The sequence below is a fragment of the Drosophila kikkawai genome, chromosome 4 (assembly GCF_030179895.1).
Source record: "Drosophila kikkawai strain 14028-0561.14 chromosome 4, DkikHiC1v2, whole genome shotgun sequence".
NCBI lineage: Eukaryota > Metazoa > Arthropoda > Insecta > Diptera > Drosophilidae > Drosophila > Drosophila kikkawai.
In genome coordinates, this window is record NC_091732.1 from 1,923,230 (window position 1) to 1,942,791 (window position 19,562).

At 34.4% G+C, this 19,562-nt stretch overlaps 1 protein-coding gene and 2 long non-coding RNA genes across 3 annotated transcripts in view; 1 reads left to right on the top strand and 2 right to left on the bottom strand.

Annotated features, from left to right (window-relative positions):
- On the bottom strand, positions 1 to 2,618 carry LOC138929057 (uncharacterized). The gene is made up of 4 exons (XR_011445476.1): positions 2,494 to 2,618; positions 822 to 919; positions 530 to 768; positions 1 to 359 (listed from the first exon to the last, which is right to left on the bottom strand). It is a non-coding gene; the product is annotated as an uncharacterized lncRNA (long non-coding RNA).
- Positions 762 to 19,562, top strand: part of ey (eyeless) — a 23,023-nt gene continuing 4,222 nt past the window's right edge. Inside the window, exons 1-6 of the mRNA XM_017173853.3 lie at positions 762 to 910; positions 2,330 to 2,515; positions 6,998 to 7,163; positions 7,300 to 7,480; positions 12,212 to 12,821; positions 15,420 to 15,596. Of these exons, the coding sequence (XP_017029342.1) occupies positions 814 to 910; positions 2,330 to 2,515; positions 6,998 to 7,163; positions 7,300 to 7,480; positions 12,212 to 12,821; positions 15,420 to 15,596 (1,417 nt within the window). The 5' untranslated portion in view covers positions 762 to 813. The remainder of the gene's footprint in view (positions 911 to 2,329; positions 2,516 to 6,997; positions 7,164 to 7,299; positions 7,481 to 12,211; positions 12,822 to 15,419; positions 15,597 to 19,562) is intronic.
- LOC138929056 (uncharacterized) overlaps positions 15,801 to 19,562 on the bottom strand; it is a 4,082-nt gene continuing 320 nt past the window's right edge. The window contains exons 2-6 of the long non-coding RNA XR_011445475.1: positions 19,030 to 19,515; positions 18,347 to 18,915; positions 18,044 to 18,288; positions 17,868 to 17,984; positions 15,801 to 17,808 (exon numbers count right to left, since the gene is read on the bottom strand). This is a non-coding gene — a long non-coding RNA (uncharacterized lncRNA). The remainder of the gene's footprint in view (positions 17,809 to 17,867; positions 17,985 to 18,043; positions 18,289 to 18,346; positions 18,916 to 19,029; positions 19,516 to 19,562) is intronic.

The window sequence follows — 19,562 nt, forward strand, 5'->3', positions numbered from 1 at the left end:
AATGCAAAAAAAGAACTGCAATATTCTGTGTACTCTTCTACCTTTATTTTTAACGTACATGGAGGCAAGTGCGAGTGCGAGTGCGACAACTGTTGTGGCCAACAGCCAGCCAACCAGAGCGCTTTCCTGTGGCAAATGGTGGTGCTTTGGCCAGTACCCAAGGCTTAGCCAATCACAGGCCGCTTTGTAACAACAACAATAATAATGCCATGATTCCCATGGATGGCATTCGAAGGGTCGGCCTAGTCAGCACCGTGGCGCAGGCAGGCTATGTCCGTAAAATTCTTATTGCTCGCTTACTCTAAATAAATGACAGTTTCTCCGTCGCCGTCGTTGTGTCCTGTGAATCGCCGCGATCGCTGGAATACATGAGATATATACATACATAACTTCTTTCATATCGCAGCAGGAAAAAAATATATTAAGTAATTACGTATATGTGAAAAAAATGCATACAGATAATACTTGTAAAAATGATAAAAAGTGTTAAACAAGAATCAATAGAACATGTGATAAAGTGACTGCATACCTTGGGACTTCTTTATTACTCGCAAAACAATGGATTTCTGATCGTCAATACCGTCGTCGACACCATCTGCACACATATTTGCGTTTTGCATTCAATTTAAGGTTTGCCTCGCTACCCAGGGTTCTCCCAGCAGGCAGTACGAAATCTAGCAGTAAAAGGTCCCGGAAGAAGGAGCGAAGCCTTTTCTAGGGAAACAAGAAACACCAATATCCATATCGGTTGGTCAACGCTTTAATAGGCTGGAAAAGGCGAAGTTTAGTTGGTGACTTAGCGCAGACTTAGTTATGTTTACTTTACAACCCACCCCGACGGCCATAGGAACTGTAGTGCCGCCTTGGTCAATAGAGCGCCTGCCGACCTTGGAGGATATGGCGCACAAAGGTAAGCAAGCTAAAAAATGCAAACATTTCACTAACTACGTCAATCTTGTCCTTATTGCGTCTGGCAGCCAAATTAAATCAAACGTTGAAAATTTCAATCGTTACACTATTATTATTTCATTATAAAACAAGAAAGGAAGCTAACTTCGGCACGCCGAAGTTTGTATACCCTTGCAGATTGGTTTAATGCCGAAAACAGACACTAAACAGAGTTTCATAACATTTTACCTATACTTATTATGTTTACAGTTTGACAGTTACAGTTTTACATTCCCAGCTTTATATATTTTATACATTTACCGATCGCTTCTACGACAGCTATAAGATAAAGTTGTCCGATTTTTATGAAATTTATACCAAATATCTATAATAATAAATAAAGCTCATATCTCAGAGTAGATGAAAATATGTTAAAAAACAACGAAGTTATAATTTTTTCTATTACTTTCCCTATCGTTCCTATTGCAGCTATAAGATATAGTCGTCCGATTTTCATAAAATGTATACCAAAATTTTGAAATAATACCAGAAGCTCATGTGTCAAAGTAGATTAAAATACGTTGAAAAACAACGAAGTTATAATTTTGCTCGATTAATTTCCCGATCGTTCCTATGGCAGCTATAAGATATAGTGGTCCGATTTTCATAAAATTTTTACCAAAATTCTGGAATAATAAAAAAAAAGGCTATATCCCAAAAATGGTGGAATAATATTGAAAAACAGCCAAGTTATAATTTTTTTTCCAAAAATTTATCGAACATTTGTATGGCAGCTATATGCTATAGTCGTCCGATCCGGCCCGTTCCGACATATATAGCAGTGAGAGTATATAGAAGACTATATGCAAAGTTTCATTCAGATAGCTTTAAAACTGAGGGACTAGTTTGCGTAGAAACGGACAGACGGACGGACAGACGGACAGACGGACAGACGGACAGACGGACATGGCTAGATCGACTCGGCTATTGATGCTGATCAAGAATATATATACTTTATAGGGCCGGAAATGTCTCCTTCACTGCGTTGCAAACTTCTGACTGAAATTATAATACCCTGCAAGGGTATAATTATGGAACTCAGTATTATATTGTTAAAATATGTACACATATGTGATTATCCAAACTAGTATTAGGTATTTAATATAAATAAATAAAAATTCGGGTTATTCTTGTTTCGATTTTTAAGGGGGACAGATTTGGCGAACGATCAGTAATCACAGTGTGCAAAAAGCTCTATCTGTTTTTCTCAATGCAATATTCAAATTGTTAGTCAAACTTTGCTGGTTCACATATACCGAAAAAAAGATTTACTTTATTCCAGACGTACTTAAGTCTTAGGTATTTTACAAATAGTTGACCTGTTGATACCATATATATTTTCCGCCTACGCTCTTTTGCTCTCTCTTTTTTCTCTATATAGACAATATGATTGCAATGAGAAATCTACCCTGTTTGGATGCCGCTAATGGCATCAGCGGACTGGGCGGTATTCCTGGGAAGACATCAACGACTATGGAATCAGTTGAAGCGACCGTAACAGCGCCACAGCCCCATTCCACGTCATCGTACTTTGCCACAACTTACTACCATTTAACAGATGATGAATGTACGTTTCCCCATACATCTTATCTCCATATCCACTTCCACAAATTAATCATTTTCAGGATCTGACAGGAATATTGTTGAGGAATGTGTTTCTGCCTAAATAGATTTTGTAAGGAATTCTGTCCTACTGTTATTTCATAGCTTCCTTTACGTTCTTTAACTATTAAAAGAAAATATATGTTTTCATTAAAGTCAAGTACTAAGATAAGATAAAACAAGAAAGGAAGCTAACTTCGGCACACCGAAGTTTTTATACCCTTGCAGATTGGTTTGATATTTATATTATACATTTAAATGTTGAAAACTCACACAAAACAGAGTTTCATTACATTTTACCTATACTTATTATGTTTACAGTTTGACAGTTACAGTTTTACATTCCCAGCTTTACATTTTCTCTACATTTACCGATCGTTTATATGGCAGCTATAAGATATAGTCGTCCGATTTTCATAAAATGTTTACCAAAATTCTGAAATAATATAAAATGGCCATATCCCAAAAATAATGCGAAAATTTTGAAAAACAGCCAAGTTATAATTTTTTTTCTAAAAATGTATCGAACATTTGTATGGCAGCTATATGATATAGTCGTCCGATCCGAGAGTATATAGAAGACTATATGCAAAGTTTCATTCAGATAGCTTCAAAACTGAGGAACTAGTTTGCGTAGAAACAGACAGACAGACAGACAGACAGACAGACAGACAGACAGACGGACAGACGGACATGGCTAGATCGACTCGGCTGTTGATGCTGATCAAGAATATATATACTTTATAGGGTCGGAAAGGTCTCCTTCACTGCGTTACAAACTTTTGACTGAAATTATAATACCCTGCAAGGGTATAATATTCTCGTATCGCAAAACTCCATAAAAAAATTTCAGCGAAGGGAGAAAGATCTTTCTGAAGGCTTTTTTTCTCGGATACTAACATAAGATAAATGCTGGAAAAGATTATGATAATAAATGTCGTAATGATAAGGTCTATTATATAATATTTAGTTCAAAAAGACATTTTAAATACGAAAATACCCTCCGGTTATTTTCCTTCGGCATCACATCAGCGAATAGATTAATGAATAAAATTCCTCATCCAATACCTTCGAGTACATCTTAATTTCATTATAAATATGTAGCTTGTTTACAAAAAACCTGGAAATACATGTCAGTGTGATCGCTTTTCATTCCAGTACTTTAATTTCTTTGGTCTGAATATATAGCAAATCCGCTGGAAAAATGTTTAAAGGGGATTTATCTTATCTTAGTACCGGCTAAACAATGATTCAAGGGAAAAATACAAATATTTAAATTATCATTTGCGAAAAACATAATCAATTTAAAGTAGAATATTCTTTTCAGAGAGAACCCGAGGTTGAAAATACTTTTAACTATGTCTATTAAAAATGTGGAGATAGTAATTCGGGTAAATTTCCCTAAATAAGGACAGACCGAAAAAACAGCAAATTGAGACATCTCAGCAACAATTCTTAATGAAAAACCAAATTCCTTTATGCCAATTCTTCAATGGTGTGAATATACTTAGCCCAACATGTCTTGACACAATATACAGCTCAATAGATGATCGGTAGGGGGAATAAGAATGGTTTAGTAGTACTCAAAATCGCGCACATATGCTGCCAATTATTATTAACACAATGTGAAAAACAGATCGTTTGTTTCGGCAAGCGACTTTTAAGACCATGATGATCACGAGTAGCTGCTACCAGTTTCCCTTAAAACCCGGAGTTCCATTTTTCAATAAATACTCTCCGAGCTGTTAAGTAGTCTGCGTCTGCACTATTGTTGTAAATCAATACAATCATTTTCCACCTTTCAATAATGATCTTGAAGTGTGTGTATGTCGACGGACTGACGGCGACCCTACCGCTTTCGTGTCATGTCGTTACAAATAGTAACAATTATTGGCATTGAGAGATGAAGTCGAATAAATACACAAAATACAAAACACACACAATGCACTCAACAAATGCCAAAATGAGCCTCTTTAGCGACGGCCAAGAGATGTGTTGGTTCTTTGTACCTAGAGGAGTCCCACCCCTATATAGTTCCTGATCCCTTGCAGTGCAGGGCAGGCCCCGCAAAAACGATTGAGACCCTTAGGAGGGTCCAGCAGTTACTTTACAGCAAAAAAAACTTTTGTTTTCCATTTGCCAAAGTGATTTGTGTGGCAATTACATTATTAATCCCTGTATATATGTTTATGGATTTTTTTTCTTGTTACAAAAGTTTGAAAATGGTTTTAGTTAATTCAATCTATTTTTGCGTAGTTCGTGGAGATCTATGGAAAATATGTGCAATTAAAAATGAAAACACCTCTATCGATGAGAGATAATAGTGACAACACCTTCTGCTAAAAGTCATCTGAACAAATCATTTGTAGTAACGTAATAATAATAGAGAGAGAAGAATTAAAGGGTATTATAATTTCAGTCAGAAGTCAGCAACGTAGTAAAGGAGTCATGTTCAACCTTGTAAAGTATATTTATTCTTGATCAGCATCTAGCCATGTCCGTTTGTCAGTTTTTAAGCAAACAAGTCCTCAGTTTTTAAGCTATCCGAATAAATCTTTTGAGATAGTTTTCTAACTATTTTTACTTGAACATATATAGGTCGGAACCGGTCTGATTGGACGACTATATAATTTAGCAGACAAGGAAATTATAGGTATTTCAATATATTTTGATCTTCTCTGAAACAGTCGATTTTCATAGACCTTCATCCAAAATTCTAAAATAATAAAAAATAATCCTTTCTTAGAGTAGAGTCTCGGCTTGTTAATGACGGGTCAGAATTGACCCCTTTAAGGGTTTTTACATTTCAGGTCAAAATCAAAAAAAACAAAGCTATTCCATAAAAGGTCCCAGCATCTTAAAACATCGACCAATTCTTGTTTATTGATGATCTTTTGAACAGATCGTCGTATTAAGATGTCGTTAGACGCGATTTTAAATTTAGATTAAACAAATTACACTATGTGGACGGCCGTTCCCAGTGATAACTGCAATTAAACTACAAACTGATGAAATTTAAAATTGAATTGCTAGACTTTTATTTGAACTTCATATAATTTAATTAATAAGCGATATATTCGTAATATTCTTATTGAAGTCATTTGAATATTTATTTTCAAGCATTGCTAAATTTCAGCTATCTAATCCATTTAATTGGTATTGAGGGTGAATTATGATCCAATTATAAATGTACTTATCTATGTATGTATATATCAACTGAACACTATTTAAACCATTTGAGTCGCTTGTATATTTTTACAAAATTCTTATCAAAGGTAATTAAAATACTCCGAAATAACATAACAACTGTATTTCAGATAAAAATACCAAACATTGTTGTCCCTTGCTGTCTTTATCAGTTATCTATTCTCTCGTACGCATTCCTTTCTGAAAAAAGTCACTAGACTCGGAGGGATTAGCCCCTTGTCAAAAGGCAGATACATTTGACGATGCTTCGCTGATTTCTTCACCAATAAAAGCAGTAAATTGATACGCAGATTTTGGGATTTTATTTCAATAAGTCTCCTTCGATACTTGGAAAATCGTTTGAAACCCTTAACAACATTCTCTTTTCTCTCATACTCAGAATAGAGCTCCAAGTATCCTCCTTCCTCTTTTTAGCCCTTTTCAGGCGTTCTTTTTGTGCTCTTCCTTCGTATGTTAGAATAATACAGTGTAAAAAATATATGTTCATTAAAAGGCATAACAAACAACTTATAGTATGCATTTATTTAATGGTAATTAAAATAAACATTTGCTCACCATTTATGTTACCAATATTATGATTTCATTGGACAATACTTAATGATTTTGTCGGTTAAAATAAATTAATATTATTTTTATGTATAAAATAGATTATATCATTAATTTACTGGAAATAAATTATTTATTTTAATATTTAATATTTTAATAATTCAGTATTAGTAGGTTTTTCTGCCAATATTTTCTGTTACAAACTTAAAGATGTATAAAATACGATTATAATATACATAATAAAATATTAAATAAAAAATAGTTTTTAATCAATTTTTTAAAAGTTTTAAAAATTAAATATCTTATAAAACCATTAAAAATATAATAAAACTTCAAGTTTCTAAAAAATATTTTGCTTACATCATACAAGCCAAAACTTACTTACATTGCCTTCCAATGTATTCGAAAAACTACACAAAATAGTTTCCCTTATTGAGTTTTTTCCTCACTTTACTCTAAACGCATTACTATATGCTTGAGGGGCTTAGGTCGATAAAAGTATTGTATTTGGATTTCTTTAAAAACGTGACAAATCAAATGATATGCCTTATTGCCATTATGTACACAGTAGGTCGCTCAGGAGATGGTTTTTGTAGCAATAATAATATTTGGAGCTACTTATAAATCAATAAATTAAATTGTTCACGCTTCTATTTTACTCATTGTTTAAATATCTTGTGTATTTCTTCTGTAGGTCACAGTGGAGTTAATCAGCTGGGCGGCGTCTTTGTTGGCGGCCGGCCACTGCCAGATTCAACGCGACAAAAAATCGTGGAATTGGCCCATTCAGGAGCAAGGCCATGTGATATTTCGCGTATTCTGCAAGTCTCAAATGGATGTGTGAGCAAAATTCTAGGCAGGTAGGATCATAAAACTTGATGATAACTAATTGTTTAGTTTTATAATGCCAAAACGTACATATATATATATATATATATATATATGTATAGTGTTTGGTTTGCATTTCTGGCTTAAATTATTTCCGTTTTGTTATAGATACTATGAAACCGGAAGCATACGACCACGGGCTATTGGCGGGTCAAAGCCACGAGTGGCCACCGCCGAAGTTGTTAGTAAAATTTCCCAATATAAACGCGAATGTCCGAGTATTTTTGCTTGGGAAATTCGTGATAGATTGCTGCAGGAGAACGTTTGTACGAATGATAATATACCAAGTGTGAGTATGATCTGATGTTGTTACTAAATATAAAGTAGCTTAACCCTATATTTTCTGTGTATGTGTAAAATATTGTAAACACACTTTAAATAATACTTAGTTTACATTAGTAATATATCAGCAAATATTTACCCGTTGTTCTCGTTTTTGAAAGAAGCTAACTTCAACAAGGGTACAAAACATAAATCAATTTGACATGGATCCCCCTGAAAAATGGAAATATCCTTAAAAATAATTATGATAATAGGTCTGCGTCTATGTTAAAACTACACATGTACATGTGTTTACTTATAATTTTACTATAATCAGAAGAGACTCTTACTTAAATAAAGGACAATTTTTCTTGAATGTAAAAAAATGTCTTGTTTCGAGGAAAAACTTTCTAAAATTAGGGTGCATTTTTTCGTAAGTGAGGGAAATTGTATGTTTTTTTTTTGTTTTTACAGCATTTGTAAATGAGCAATAATAATATTCTTTTTGTTGTAATAATTGTTAATAAACAATAACTGTTTATTAACAATTTAATATTATTAATTAAATAATTATAAAAACAATATTATCATTATTGCTAACACTCTTGGTGTTGCAGAGGAGACTTGCTCTTACTAAGAGTTGGCGGACCCCCGTCCTTCCATGCCAAGGATGTTACAACAAGCTAGGAATCATATGTGCACGCGTCGGCATTTGTCCCCCAATTTAAGCGTGAATTCGGATTCAAAACAAGGGCAATTAGCGCGTATATTAAGAATAAAACCGAACGGGGCAAATCAGAAAAGGCACCGTTTAGCTAAGGAAAATAGGTAAATTGCCTTGATTTGATGGTGCCTTGCCCCAAGTTTATGGACATTTTATTTAAATAATTTAATTTGAATAATTACAAACATTTTCTTAGTTTTAGGGCGATTTTTCTTAAACCTTGAAAAATATTTTTATGAGTGTAAGCTGCATAAAATGTTACAGATAGATTATCATGTTTATATAGCAGTATATAACAAATTAATTATAACTTTACTAACTAGTTTATAATTACTACTAGAATTTAAAGGCCTAAATATTTTGCACTATATTAGCGGAAAATTAAGTACATAGTTTAAATTTGGAAATTATTCAACCATTACAAGGTATTATAAATTGATTCAGAAGTTTGCAAAGCAACGAATTCATATCCAGCCCCATAAGGAGTATATGTACATATATCCTTGAGCATCAACAGTAGCTTGATCTAGCCCTGTCTGTCGGTCCGTCCATCTGTCCGTTTCTACGCAATACAGTTTTGAAGCTATCTGTATAATACTTAGCAAATAGTTTTCTGAATAATAGTATATCATTTGAAAAATATATAACATAAACATTCCAACATATTTTCGTATACTTTAAGCATGGCCATTTGTATACCCTTGCAGGGTATTATAATTTCATTCAGAAGTTTGCAACGCGGTGAAGGAGACGTTTCCGACCCTATAAAGTATATATATTCTTGATCAGCATCAACAGGGGAATCTTTCTAGATATGTCAGGCAAAGATCGATTTTTTGGCCATTTTTGCAAAATTTTATAATTTTTTAAAATTTTTGATTTTGATAAAAAATTGAACTTTCAAAATTTTTAAATGAAGTATGCAGATTTATTAACTGTAGAAAATCTTGCACAGAACAGTTTTCCGATTTAAAATTAATGCTCTTTTGGCCGAGTTATGATATTTTTAATTTTAAAAAAATCAAGAAGTTTTTTAATATAAACAAGAAAGGAAGCTAACTTCGGCACGCCGAAGTTTGTATACCCTTGCAGATTGGTTTCGATGTTTATATTATAGATTTAAATGCTGAAAACACTCACAAAACAGAGTTTCATTACATGTTACCTATACTTATTATGTTTACAGTTCGACAGTTACAGTTTTACATTCCCAGTTTTACATTTTCTCTACATCTACCGATCGATTTATATGGCAGCTATATGATATAGTTGTCCGATTTTTATGAAATTTATACCATAATTCTAGAATAATAAAAAAAGCTTATATCTCAGAGTAGATAAACATACGTTGAAAAACAACGAAACTATAATTTTTTTTCCTATTTATTTCTCGACCGTTCCTATGGCAGCTATATCATATTGTCGTCCGATTTTCATAAAATTTTTTACCAAAATTCTGAAATAATATAAAATGGCCATATCTAAAAAATGGTGCAAAAATGTTGAAAAACAGCAAAGTTATAATTTTTTTTCTACAAATATATCGAACATTTGTATGGTAGCTATATGATATAGTCGTCCGATCCGGCCCGTTCCGACATACATAGCAGTGAGAGCATATAGAAGACTATATGCAAAGTTTCATTCAGATAGCTTTAAAACTGAGGGACTAGTTTGCGTAGAAACAGACAGACGGACAGACAGACAGACAGACAGACAGACAGACGGACAGACGGATAGACGGACAGACGGATAGGCGGACAGACGGATAGACGGACAGACGGACATGGCTAGATCGACTCGGCTGTTGATGCTGATCAAGAATATATATTTTTTATAGGGTCGGAAATGTCTCCTTCACTGCGTTGCAAACTTCTGACTGAAATTATAATACCCTGCAAGGGTATAAAAATCAGATTTTATAATACAAAATAATATTTTTCTAAGTCAAGGAATCATTTTCGACCCCATAAACCATATATATTCTTGATCAGCATTAACATGCGAATCTTTCTAGATATGTCAGGAAGAAATCCATTTTTTTTGGCCATTTTTGCAAAATTTGATAGGGTTATCATTAAAATGAGCAAAAATGGCCAAAAATTCGATTTCTTAAAATTTTAAATTTGGTATGCAGTTTTTTTAAATTAAGAAAAACTAACACAAAACTGCTTTCCGAATCGAAATTAATGCATTGTTGGCTTAGTTATGATATATTTTAATTTTAATCTGCAAGGGTATACAAACTTTGGCTGGCAAAGTTAGCTTACTTTCTTGTTTATTGATTAAGAATTTCGGGTTTGTTTTTCTAAATATTTACATCTACTCTGTGTTATGAGCATTTGATTTTTATGGAAATTGGACGAGTTCTTGGAACGATCAGTAGATGTAGAGAAAAATGAAAAGCTGTGAATAGGTTAATTATTGGAATATGTAATTACTTATTTTTTGTTCAGCATGTATATATATATATATATATATATATATATATATATACATTTTTTATATTTTATATTATATATTATAAATGTACATGTACATGCTGAACAAAAAATAAATAAATATAATAAATAATATATATATATATATAATATAAAAGCGTCATTTGCTTTTTACCGTTTTATTTATATATGTATGTGTATATTATTCTATACTATACATAAAATATGCAAAAAAAAAAAAAAAAAGGAGCAAGCCAAATGAATTGTGACAGCCTATTCTCCAGCCGATGGCCGCCGACCGTTGTCCTGCCTAGCGGCCGCTTGCCTTATAATTTTTTTTTCTCTCATTGACAGTTGTGTGGAAAATGTGCTCATTCAAATGGAAGGGAAAATCTTTTATGCACATTAAGCGACAGAAAAGGGAAATCAGTGCTTGCAAAAATTGTATGGAAAAAATACAATATTAAATAAATACGGCCCCGCCAAGGGCCGCCACCACAAACCGTTAAGCGTTGAGCGTTGAAATTCACGCGTCAGTGTTAGGGGGAAACGGCTTTGCTAAATCACGTTTCGAGCCCTAAAAATTCTCGTACTTACATTTTCTTTGGGGTGAGAAGAGAAGGCAAAGGAAGCAGGTTTTAACGGAAATGTTTAGGCATTCAATAGTTGTCGTTTAAGTCAAATAGTTCCTGAAATTGCTACTTGTTGTCGTTCTGAATATTTAGGTTTTAATAGTGGTTCGACGTGTAAAATCGTTATTGAAATTCTGTATATACGACGAAGGACGGAGCTCATTTTTTATTTCCTAAAATGAGTTTGAACCCCCGGGTAAGGACATTCTTTCTGCCTAATTTTTCCACTCAACTGCACTTTTGCTCCTGTTGTTCTTCCTTTCTCACTCTCTCGTTCATTTATACATTTCTTTTGGTCTCTTTATATTTTCTTTTGAATTTTTGTTTGAAAAGCAATGTCAAGCGCAGGCAAATCATATCTTTAAAATAATAAATTGTTAATATCCAACGCTAAAGGATATATAATAAAATATTACAGTAAAACAGAAAGTTTTTGTATTTCATCTTAAATTGGACAAGAAAAGAAGGTAACTTCGTCACGTCGCAGTTTGTATACCCTTGCAGCTTGCAATATAAATATATGTATATGCTGAAAAAACAAACAAAGTAATGTAATATGTAAATGTAATAAAAAGAAAAGATAGCTCTTTATTTGGGGCATTGCTTAATAAACTCAATTCTAGTCAATGGAACGACTAGTAAGTAGTAGTAGCTCGTTGTGTAAATAGTTTTCAATTCCTTTGTATGATGAAAAACAGTAAAGTTTTTTTCTAACAGATTCCTGATTGTTCCTATGACAGCTATATGAACCGGACCGTTCCGACTTATACACTAGTGGGAGTAGACAGAAAATATATTCATGCTCGTCTGAATATGGCAAGACGAAACGGCTGTTTTAGCTGACCAAGAATATAAATACTTTATAGGGTCGGAAATGACTCTTTCACTGCGTTTCATACTTCTGACTAAAATTATAATACCCTGCAAGGGTATACAAATCTTTTCTGTATATATATAAATAGGTTTCATCAATAAACCGCGTCCTTCGGAATTTAGCAGCACAAAAAGAGCAACAAAGCTCTGGATCAAGTAACTCCACAAACAACAGTAGCTCCGGGCAAAGCACAAAAGTAAATAGTAATATCAGCAATGTCACGGATCTGATACAGACTTCAACGCCCTTAAATTCATCGGAAAGCGGCAGAGCCAGTAATTCGGGTGAGGGAAGTGAACAGGAGTCCATCTATGAGAAGTTGCGCCTGTTAAACACCCAGCAGCAGGCAACTGGATCATCTTTGGATCCTGCAGTCATTGCTCCACCTTCATCTTCAGCCATGGATCAAGCGCCAAGCAGCCACTTTCATCATCATAACCAAGTGCAGGTGCATCATCAACCACAACACCAACAGAGCTGGCCTGCAAGACACTATTCTTCAGCAGGATCTTGGTTTCCCAGCTCACTAGCCAGTGGCAACGAAACAGCCATTACTTCGCCCTCAAGCTTAGCCTATACTACGGCCGGATCACGATCAACAACAGTCATCCCGGAGCCGTTGAGTACACCCAACGACATTACTTCGCATATAAGAAACTGCCCAGTGCCCGCAACAGAGGATATTCATTTAAAAAAAGGTACAGATGGTCCTTCAATTTCATTAGTTCATAGATTCACGTTTGGATAAAATCAAAATTTGAATTCATCATATGTGGTGTACCCTGCCTGGTGTACTATATTAATACATATGTATATACAACAGATCACTTTATCTCTATCTCTTTCCACAAATCATGATAAACCGTAACTCAGATATAATTTTGCTTTTTAATTTAGAATATACATTTTTATATGATCATTTTACCCATGCGGTATTTAAGGGCATATAAATTTGGATGTAATTGATTAATTTTTGTAAATTAAAAATATAATAAGAATATTGAGTCGAAGTTATAGGTATAAAGCGCCCTCCTAAGACGCTTAATTTAAAAAAATGATAATTCAAAATCTACTGAAACAATCGTTTGAAATTTGGCACAGCTCTTCTTCCACGAATTCTACATTTATTTGCGTCGTTTTCCGGTTTTTTTTTATTAAATTTTTTTATTTAACAAATTAACTTAACATAACAAATTAACTTAACTTAAATAATTAACTTAACTTAATCAACAGTTTCAATTTTTTCTTAGCTGATGGTTCCGTGAAATGTCACAGTGTACATCGCAAATCATTTCTTCTTCAAGAAAACTGTATAAATGTTGGTTTTCATAGAACACCAGCTAATTTGCGACAACACATTTTTAAATAACATTTTATATAACAAATTTTATGAACCTTGTTTTGATAATAACAGGTTGGGTACCAGCTCTATTTTTTAATTTTTAATTTTTAATACCCGTACCCATATGAAACGTGGAGAAGGATATATTCATTTGAATTAATCAATTCCGTGTGTAATGTTTCTTTTCAATTCTATTTCGCTAAAAAGAATAATAAAGCGAAAAACGGTGTCTACCCGAATTGGTATTTTGCTCGATATGTGCACGCACGAACGAATTAAAATATTGGGAAGAAAAGAATTTGCAAATTTTGCTCTTGTGTTGTTTCCAGCTCTTATTTTTATAAGTTATAAAAAAATGTTTTCGACTAAACGTGCGTAAATGCGATGGGCACGTGACCAACTTGATTGAATCAAACGTACTCTCAGACTTACAGATTAAATAAAAAAAGGAACATGGCGGGGAAAAATAACTAGGAATCGCAACGAAAACCCAATTCTAATTTTAGTTAAAATGATTATCTTTACATTGAATGACAAATTTTAAAATTTTATAAGGGAGTTAACTTTGGGACCGTTGCAGTTTGATATTGGATTATTAAACATTCATTTCATTTTTTTTCGGACTTCTTGAATATGAAATTTTAGAAAAAATAATAAATATTAATAAATATTATGTGCATTTATTTAAAAACGACGCTTCATTAAAGTCTGAATTTCAAGATTTCGATCTAAAAAGTTTTGGAACCACAAAAGCAGAAATTGTGTGGGAAAGTTGTTCGTGTTATATTTTGACTACATCTCTTTATAAGTAGGCCTCCCACTTCTAAGAGACTTGGGGCAATGGACAACCACTGATGTTACCACTGTACCGTGGTTGACAGGTTTACCCTTAGCCCGTGTAGTTGGTTTTAATGCGATTTACAGACTCATTTTACAGGCGATGACACTTCATTAAACGACAAACCGTTGTGAGGGTGGTTGTGGTAAAGACCGATGGGTTTTATATGGTTGGGATTTAGATTTTAAGTAGGTTGGGGGGTTGAACTCTGCTCTGGTGACGATTGTGGGGGTGCATAAATAGATTAAAAATATACATATTTATAAGAGTTCTATGTTTTCACAGTCCTCATCTCTCTGAGAAATATCTCTCTAGTCTATTAGTTTTTGCTTTTAACGCAACGAACAGTGATTTAACTTGGTTTTAAAATAAGAAATCGAATAAATATTTCCACATCAATATTCAATCAAAATATAGTTTTCTAATTTAATTATATATTATTATTTTAAAGATCCCTTAAACCAACCGTCAAAAATATTTGTGACCAAATTAAATTTAAATGATAAAATGTTTCCGAAGATAAACTTCTTTTCTCTTAGCAATTATTATTATTCTTAACTATTGTATTATTAAACACTGTGCACTGTCCCACAATTTTAGGTCTGCTACCACATCCTCTCACCACCTTTTCTCAGATTTCTTCTAACTAGAATTCGCCCTTGTTTTTTGCCGCCCGGATCTCTGACTGCGGCGTCTGTCATTGTGACGCTTAGTTGTAACTCTTGCTATTACTGTAGGCTGTCAGAACATTGCAGTCCGGCAACCCTAGTTGACATGTGCTTTGAAGAGAGATAAAGATACACAGATACAGGAGAACAGGGTTTATCCCGCGGCTGAGACGTGTATTTTTGCCATCAGCGCCTATTTGGCGCTGTCACATTCACTAAAATTCAACGTCAAGTACACTCGAGACCGCAACGTAATACACTCGCACATGCACACACACACCTTTTGCTTAAGCCAGCACATAAGTAATGCCTAGGCAATTTTATTTTTCGAAGTGAACTATAACACAAAAATACGATATATACTAAATATATTTATAATGCATTTAAACTTTTAATATGTGCAATAGTATAAACAAATTTGTTTTGGTTCCGATTCATTTATCGAAAGAGCTTGATGGCCATCAAACAGATGAAACGGGATCCAATGAAGAAGATAACTCTAATGGTGGCGCCTCAAACATAGAAAACAACAATGAGGATGATCAAGCTCGACTGATACTAAAAAGGAAGTTACAACGCAATAGGACATCATTTACGAACGACCAAATAGATAGTCTGGAGAAAGGTAAGAAACAAGCTTTGGCAAGACAAATTTTCTATTATCTGCAGCTAGTTTTCGATGCTGTAAACATTATGTAATATTTAAAATTATATATATCATAGGGCTATATTTTTATACCCAAAGGAAACAAAGGTATACTGACTATATTAAATACTGCAGCCAAAGGAAAAATTGCTAAAATAGATGTAAATATATAATGTACATATCATGTATAGGATCCAGAGATATATTTATGTTTTATACTTTTAAAATAATGTTTTTACTAAAATAGTTATTCCATTTTAGAAGCGAATGGTAAATTTATATGAAAGCCATGTAAAATTAGAAAAAGGTTTGGCGTTTTTCATACTATGGTTTGGCAGGTAACCCCTGAAATAATAGAGGCTCGTGCTATATAATAACAAGAAAGAAAGCTAAAAGATAGATACGTAAAAGCTTTAAAGCTTGGCTTATGGCAAGTCTGAGAGACTTGCATGCCAAACGACTGGTTAAAAACAACAAAAAGAACTATTGCCGATTTTCAGGGTTTGCTTTTGCCTTTACATCGAAGCTTACGATTCCCAACGGGTCTAAGCTAAGATTGAAGGTAAAGTACCAAGAAAATTAGCAATAGTTAGCAAGTGGTCTGATGAGTTGGGTAGCGCCAACGAAACGATCGTCACCACAGCTGCTACTTGTCTATTGACAAGTTCTTTTTGTTGTTTTTAGCTAAAACCGACCCTTTGATTTTAATAAAATCGAAGCTGGCTATGACCTCAAGTCTGCAATTACGAATGCTAAAAGATATAAAGATAACACACATTCATATATGTATAAATATATTTGGTTTGGCAAAAATGTGAAAAACATTGTTTTTAAACCGTATTAAAAAACTGTCCGTCTGTCCGTTTCTACGCCAACTAGTCCCTCAGTTTTAAAGCTATCTGAATGAAACTTTGCATATAGTCTTCTATATACTCTCACAGCTATAAATGTCGGAACGGGCCGGATCGGTTGACTATATCATATAGCTGCCATACAAATGTTCGATAAATTTTTAGAAAAATTCATTTTTGGGATATGGCCATTTGATATTATTCCAGAATTTTGGTAAAAATTTTATGAAAATCGGACGACTATATCTTATAGCTGCCATAGGAACGTTCGTTGTTTTTTAACGCATTTTTATTTACTCTGAGATATAAGCTTTTTTTATTATTCCAGAATTTTGGTATAAATTTCATAATAATCGGACAACTATATCTTATAGCTGCCATAGAAGCGATCGGTAAATGTATAAAATATATAAAGCTGGGAATGTAAAACTGTAACTGTCAAACTGTAAACATAATTAGTATAGGTAAAATGTAATGAAACTCCTTTTTGTGAGTGTTTTCAGCATTTAAATCTATAATATAAACATCGAAACCAATCTGCAAGGGTATACAAACTTCGGCGTGCCGAAGTTAGCTTCCTTTCTTGTTATTATATTATACTAGTAAGCCAGGCGAACTCCGTTACGCCACTTTCGACAAATTATCCGTTTAATTGAAGTGTTCTTTGGTAAACCACATTTTTTGTGGTGTATTGTGGTTAATGGAATTATCTAGGGACCAAATAGCCTCTGGGATGTTAAAATCACCAAGAACTACTAACTAAGTGGTCCCTATCCGAAAGTCTTTTATAGATTAACTGAATAGCGGAAAGATGGTTTCAATAAATAGGAAGTTCCGACAATGGAGGAAAGATGAAACTGTCTCGTTGGTGGTATTGCCATAAGGGGATTTTTCAAGGTAAGCTGATTATCCGCCTTACCAATTTCGGACGGTAGTCCGGGCCTGACACCCTGGTAGGGAGCTGGGGCTCTGAGAGGACAACTGTTGGGACCCTCCAGTGGACAAAACGGATATGGGCAACACCGGGGGCACGGTCTCACCCGCGACACCTTCGGATAACGAATATTTTCTAGCACTCTATCTCAGGATTCTTGAAATTTGTCCTGAGGTCGATGGCTATGTCGAGGAAGGCTGCTGTTAGGAGCCTGCCACGCTGGTTGGGATCCTCTTAGATGCTGCACACCAGTTGATCTTCGTGTGCTCACGCGTTGTCTGAATCGGGCATTTTCCCTTACTACATTTCGTCTCTCCTCGCTTAAGTTCTGTGAACACACTTGTTGCTGGCATGCATGCCTTGTGAGGAGACCGATGTTCAAACGTCGTGCTCTAGGCATTTTGAACTATATGCAAAGTGGTTAATTTAACCTCAAATCCACAAAATTTTCACAGTTCAACTTACCAGCTTAAAGACAAATGCTGGTTTCCAATTGAAATGTTAGGAAACGAATAACTTTTTTTTTTTGCAAAACCATGGAAATCGGTTGGTGCGTTCTGGAGTTATGTATATGATATGGGCCTATAGGCAGAGTGGTTAATTTAACCTCAAATCCGCATAATTTACATAGTTCAACTCACCACCTTTTCTGTTGCAATTATTCTTGAAAAATTCCGAAAAAGAGGACACTAAGCTTGCCTCAAATGCTACAAATTCCCAAGGCTCAGATGCACCATTTGTTTTACTAAACCATTCGAAAGTGCCCAATAAGTTAATTAAAATCGGGGACAAAGACAGGCCGGCAATAGCTGAGAATATTTCCACCGCTGGTCCCGATTGGATAGTAATTCTGTCCTATCCGGGAAATTCTGGTCTTAATCAAGGACTATAGGCAGAGCGGTTAATTTAACCTCTAATCCACATAATTTATACATTACACTCACCACCTTTTCTGTTGCAATTATTCTTGAAAAAGACGCTGAAATATATGAGGAAGAAGAAGAGGACACTAAGCTTCCCTGAAAAGCACCAAATTCCCAAGGCTCAGATGCACAATTTGTATTAGTAAGCCATTCGAAAGTGCCCAATATTAAATTTATTAAAATCGGGGACGAAGACAGTCCGGCAATAGCTGAGAATGAATAACTTATTTTTTTACTGATTCTTCACAATTTCACAAAATTTGTTTTGTTTTGTTTTGTTTCATAAAATAAACTGAGTAGAGAATTAAGGCATGCTATGTATCAGTGATGGCCTTTATGCAAAAATGACTTTCCCGATTTTCTGTTGCAATTTTTCCTGAATTTTCTTTACTGCTTATATAACGAATTCAAAGACCTTTCCAACGAATGCAAAACCGTGGAAATCGGTTCATGCGTCGTGTTCCCTAAATGTTGCACCGCACATTCAGCTGATCCACCATCGACGAAATGAAATATATTTGCAGAAATTGATGCGGTTCCTCTGTTGTTGGCACCAATGAACCATGCAAATGATATATTTGCCCTTGTATCTGTAATTGCAAACAATCATTTGTTGAAGAATCGTGTGATGGTGTAGTCCGTAGAGTATATGTTGTTATTATGTTGCAATTCTTTTTGTTTGTCTAAGTGATTGTAACTTTTACCTTGCAAGTCGGCATGAAGCCGCCTTCTCGAATGATATTAGCTCCAAAGGAAGTCATGCGAAAGCAGTTATTATATTCAAGGATGTGTTGAAGAAAATGGCTGGAATCTGGATCACTTCCATCGAACAATGCTTTCAGTGACTGTGGTGGTGTAAGTAATGGATCCAGTTTGACTTTTCCACTTGCGCAGCACAATCCAGCAGTTTCCCTTTTAAACTTTAACGCATTGCAATATCGGCATATAGTCGTCATAGTTCCAATATCTAATTTTCTATCATCTCTGTAGTTCGCAGAGGGATCATATTGAAATGCCAAGCGATTGTATGATGCCAATGATCTTCGTGTGCTCACGCGTCGTCTTAATCGGTCATATTCTCTTCTTGCATTTCGTCTTTCCTCGCTTAAGTTCTGTGAATACCCTTGTTGCTGGATTGCATGCCTTCTGCGGAGAACGATGTTCACACGTCGTGCTCTAGGCATTTTGGACTATAGGCAGAGCGGTTAATTTAACCTCTAATCCACATAATTTACAC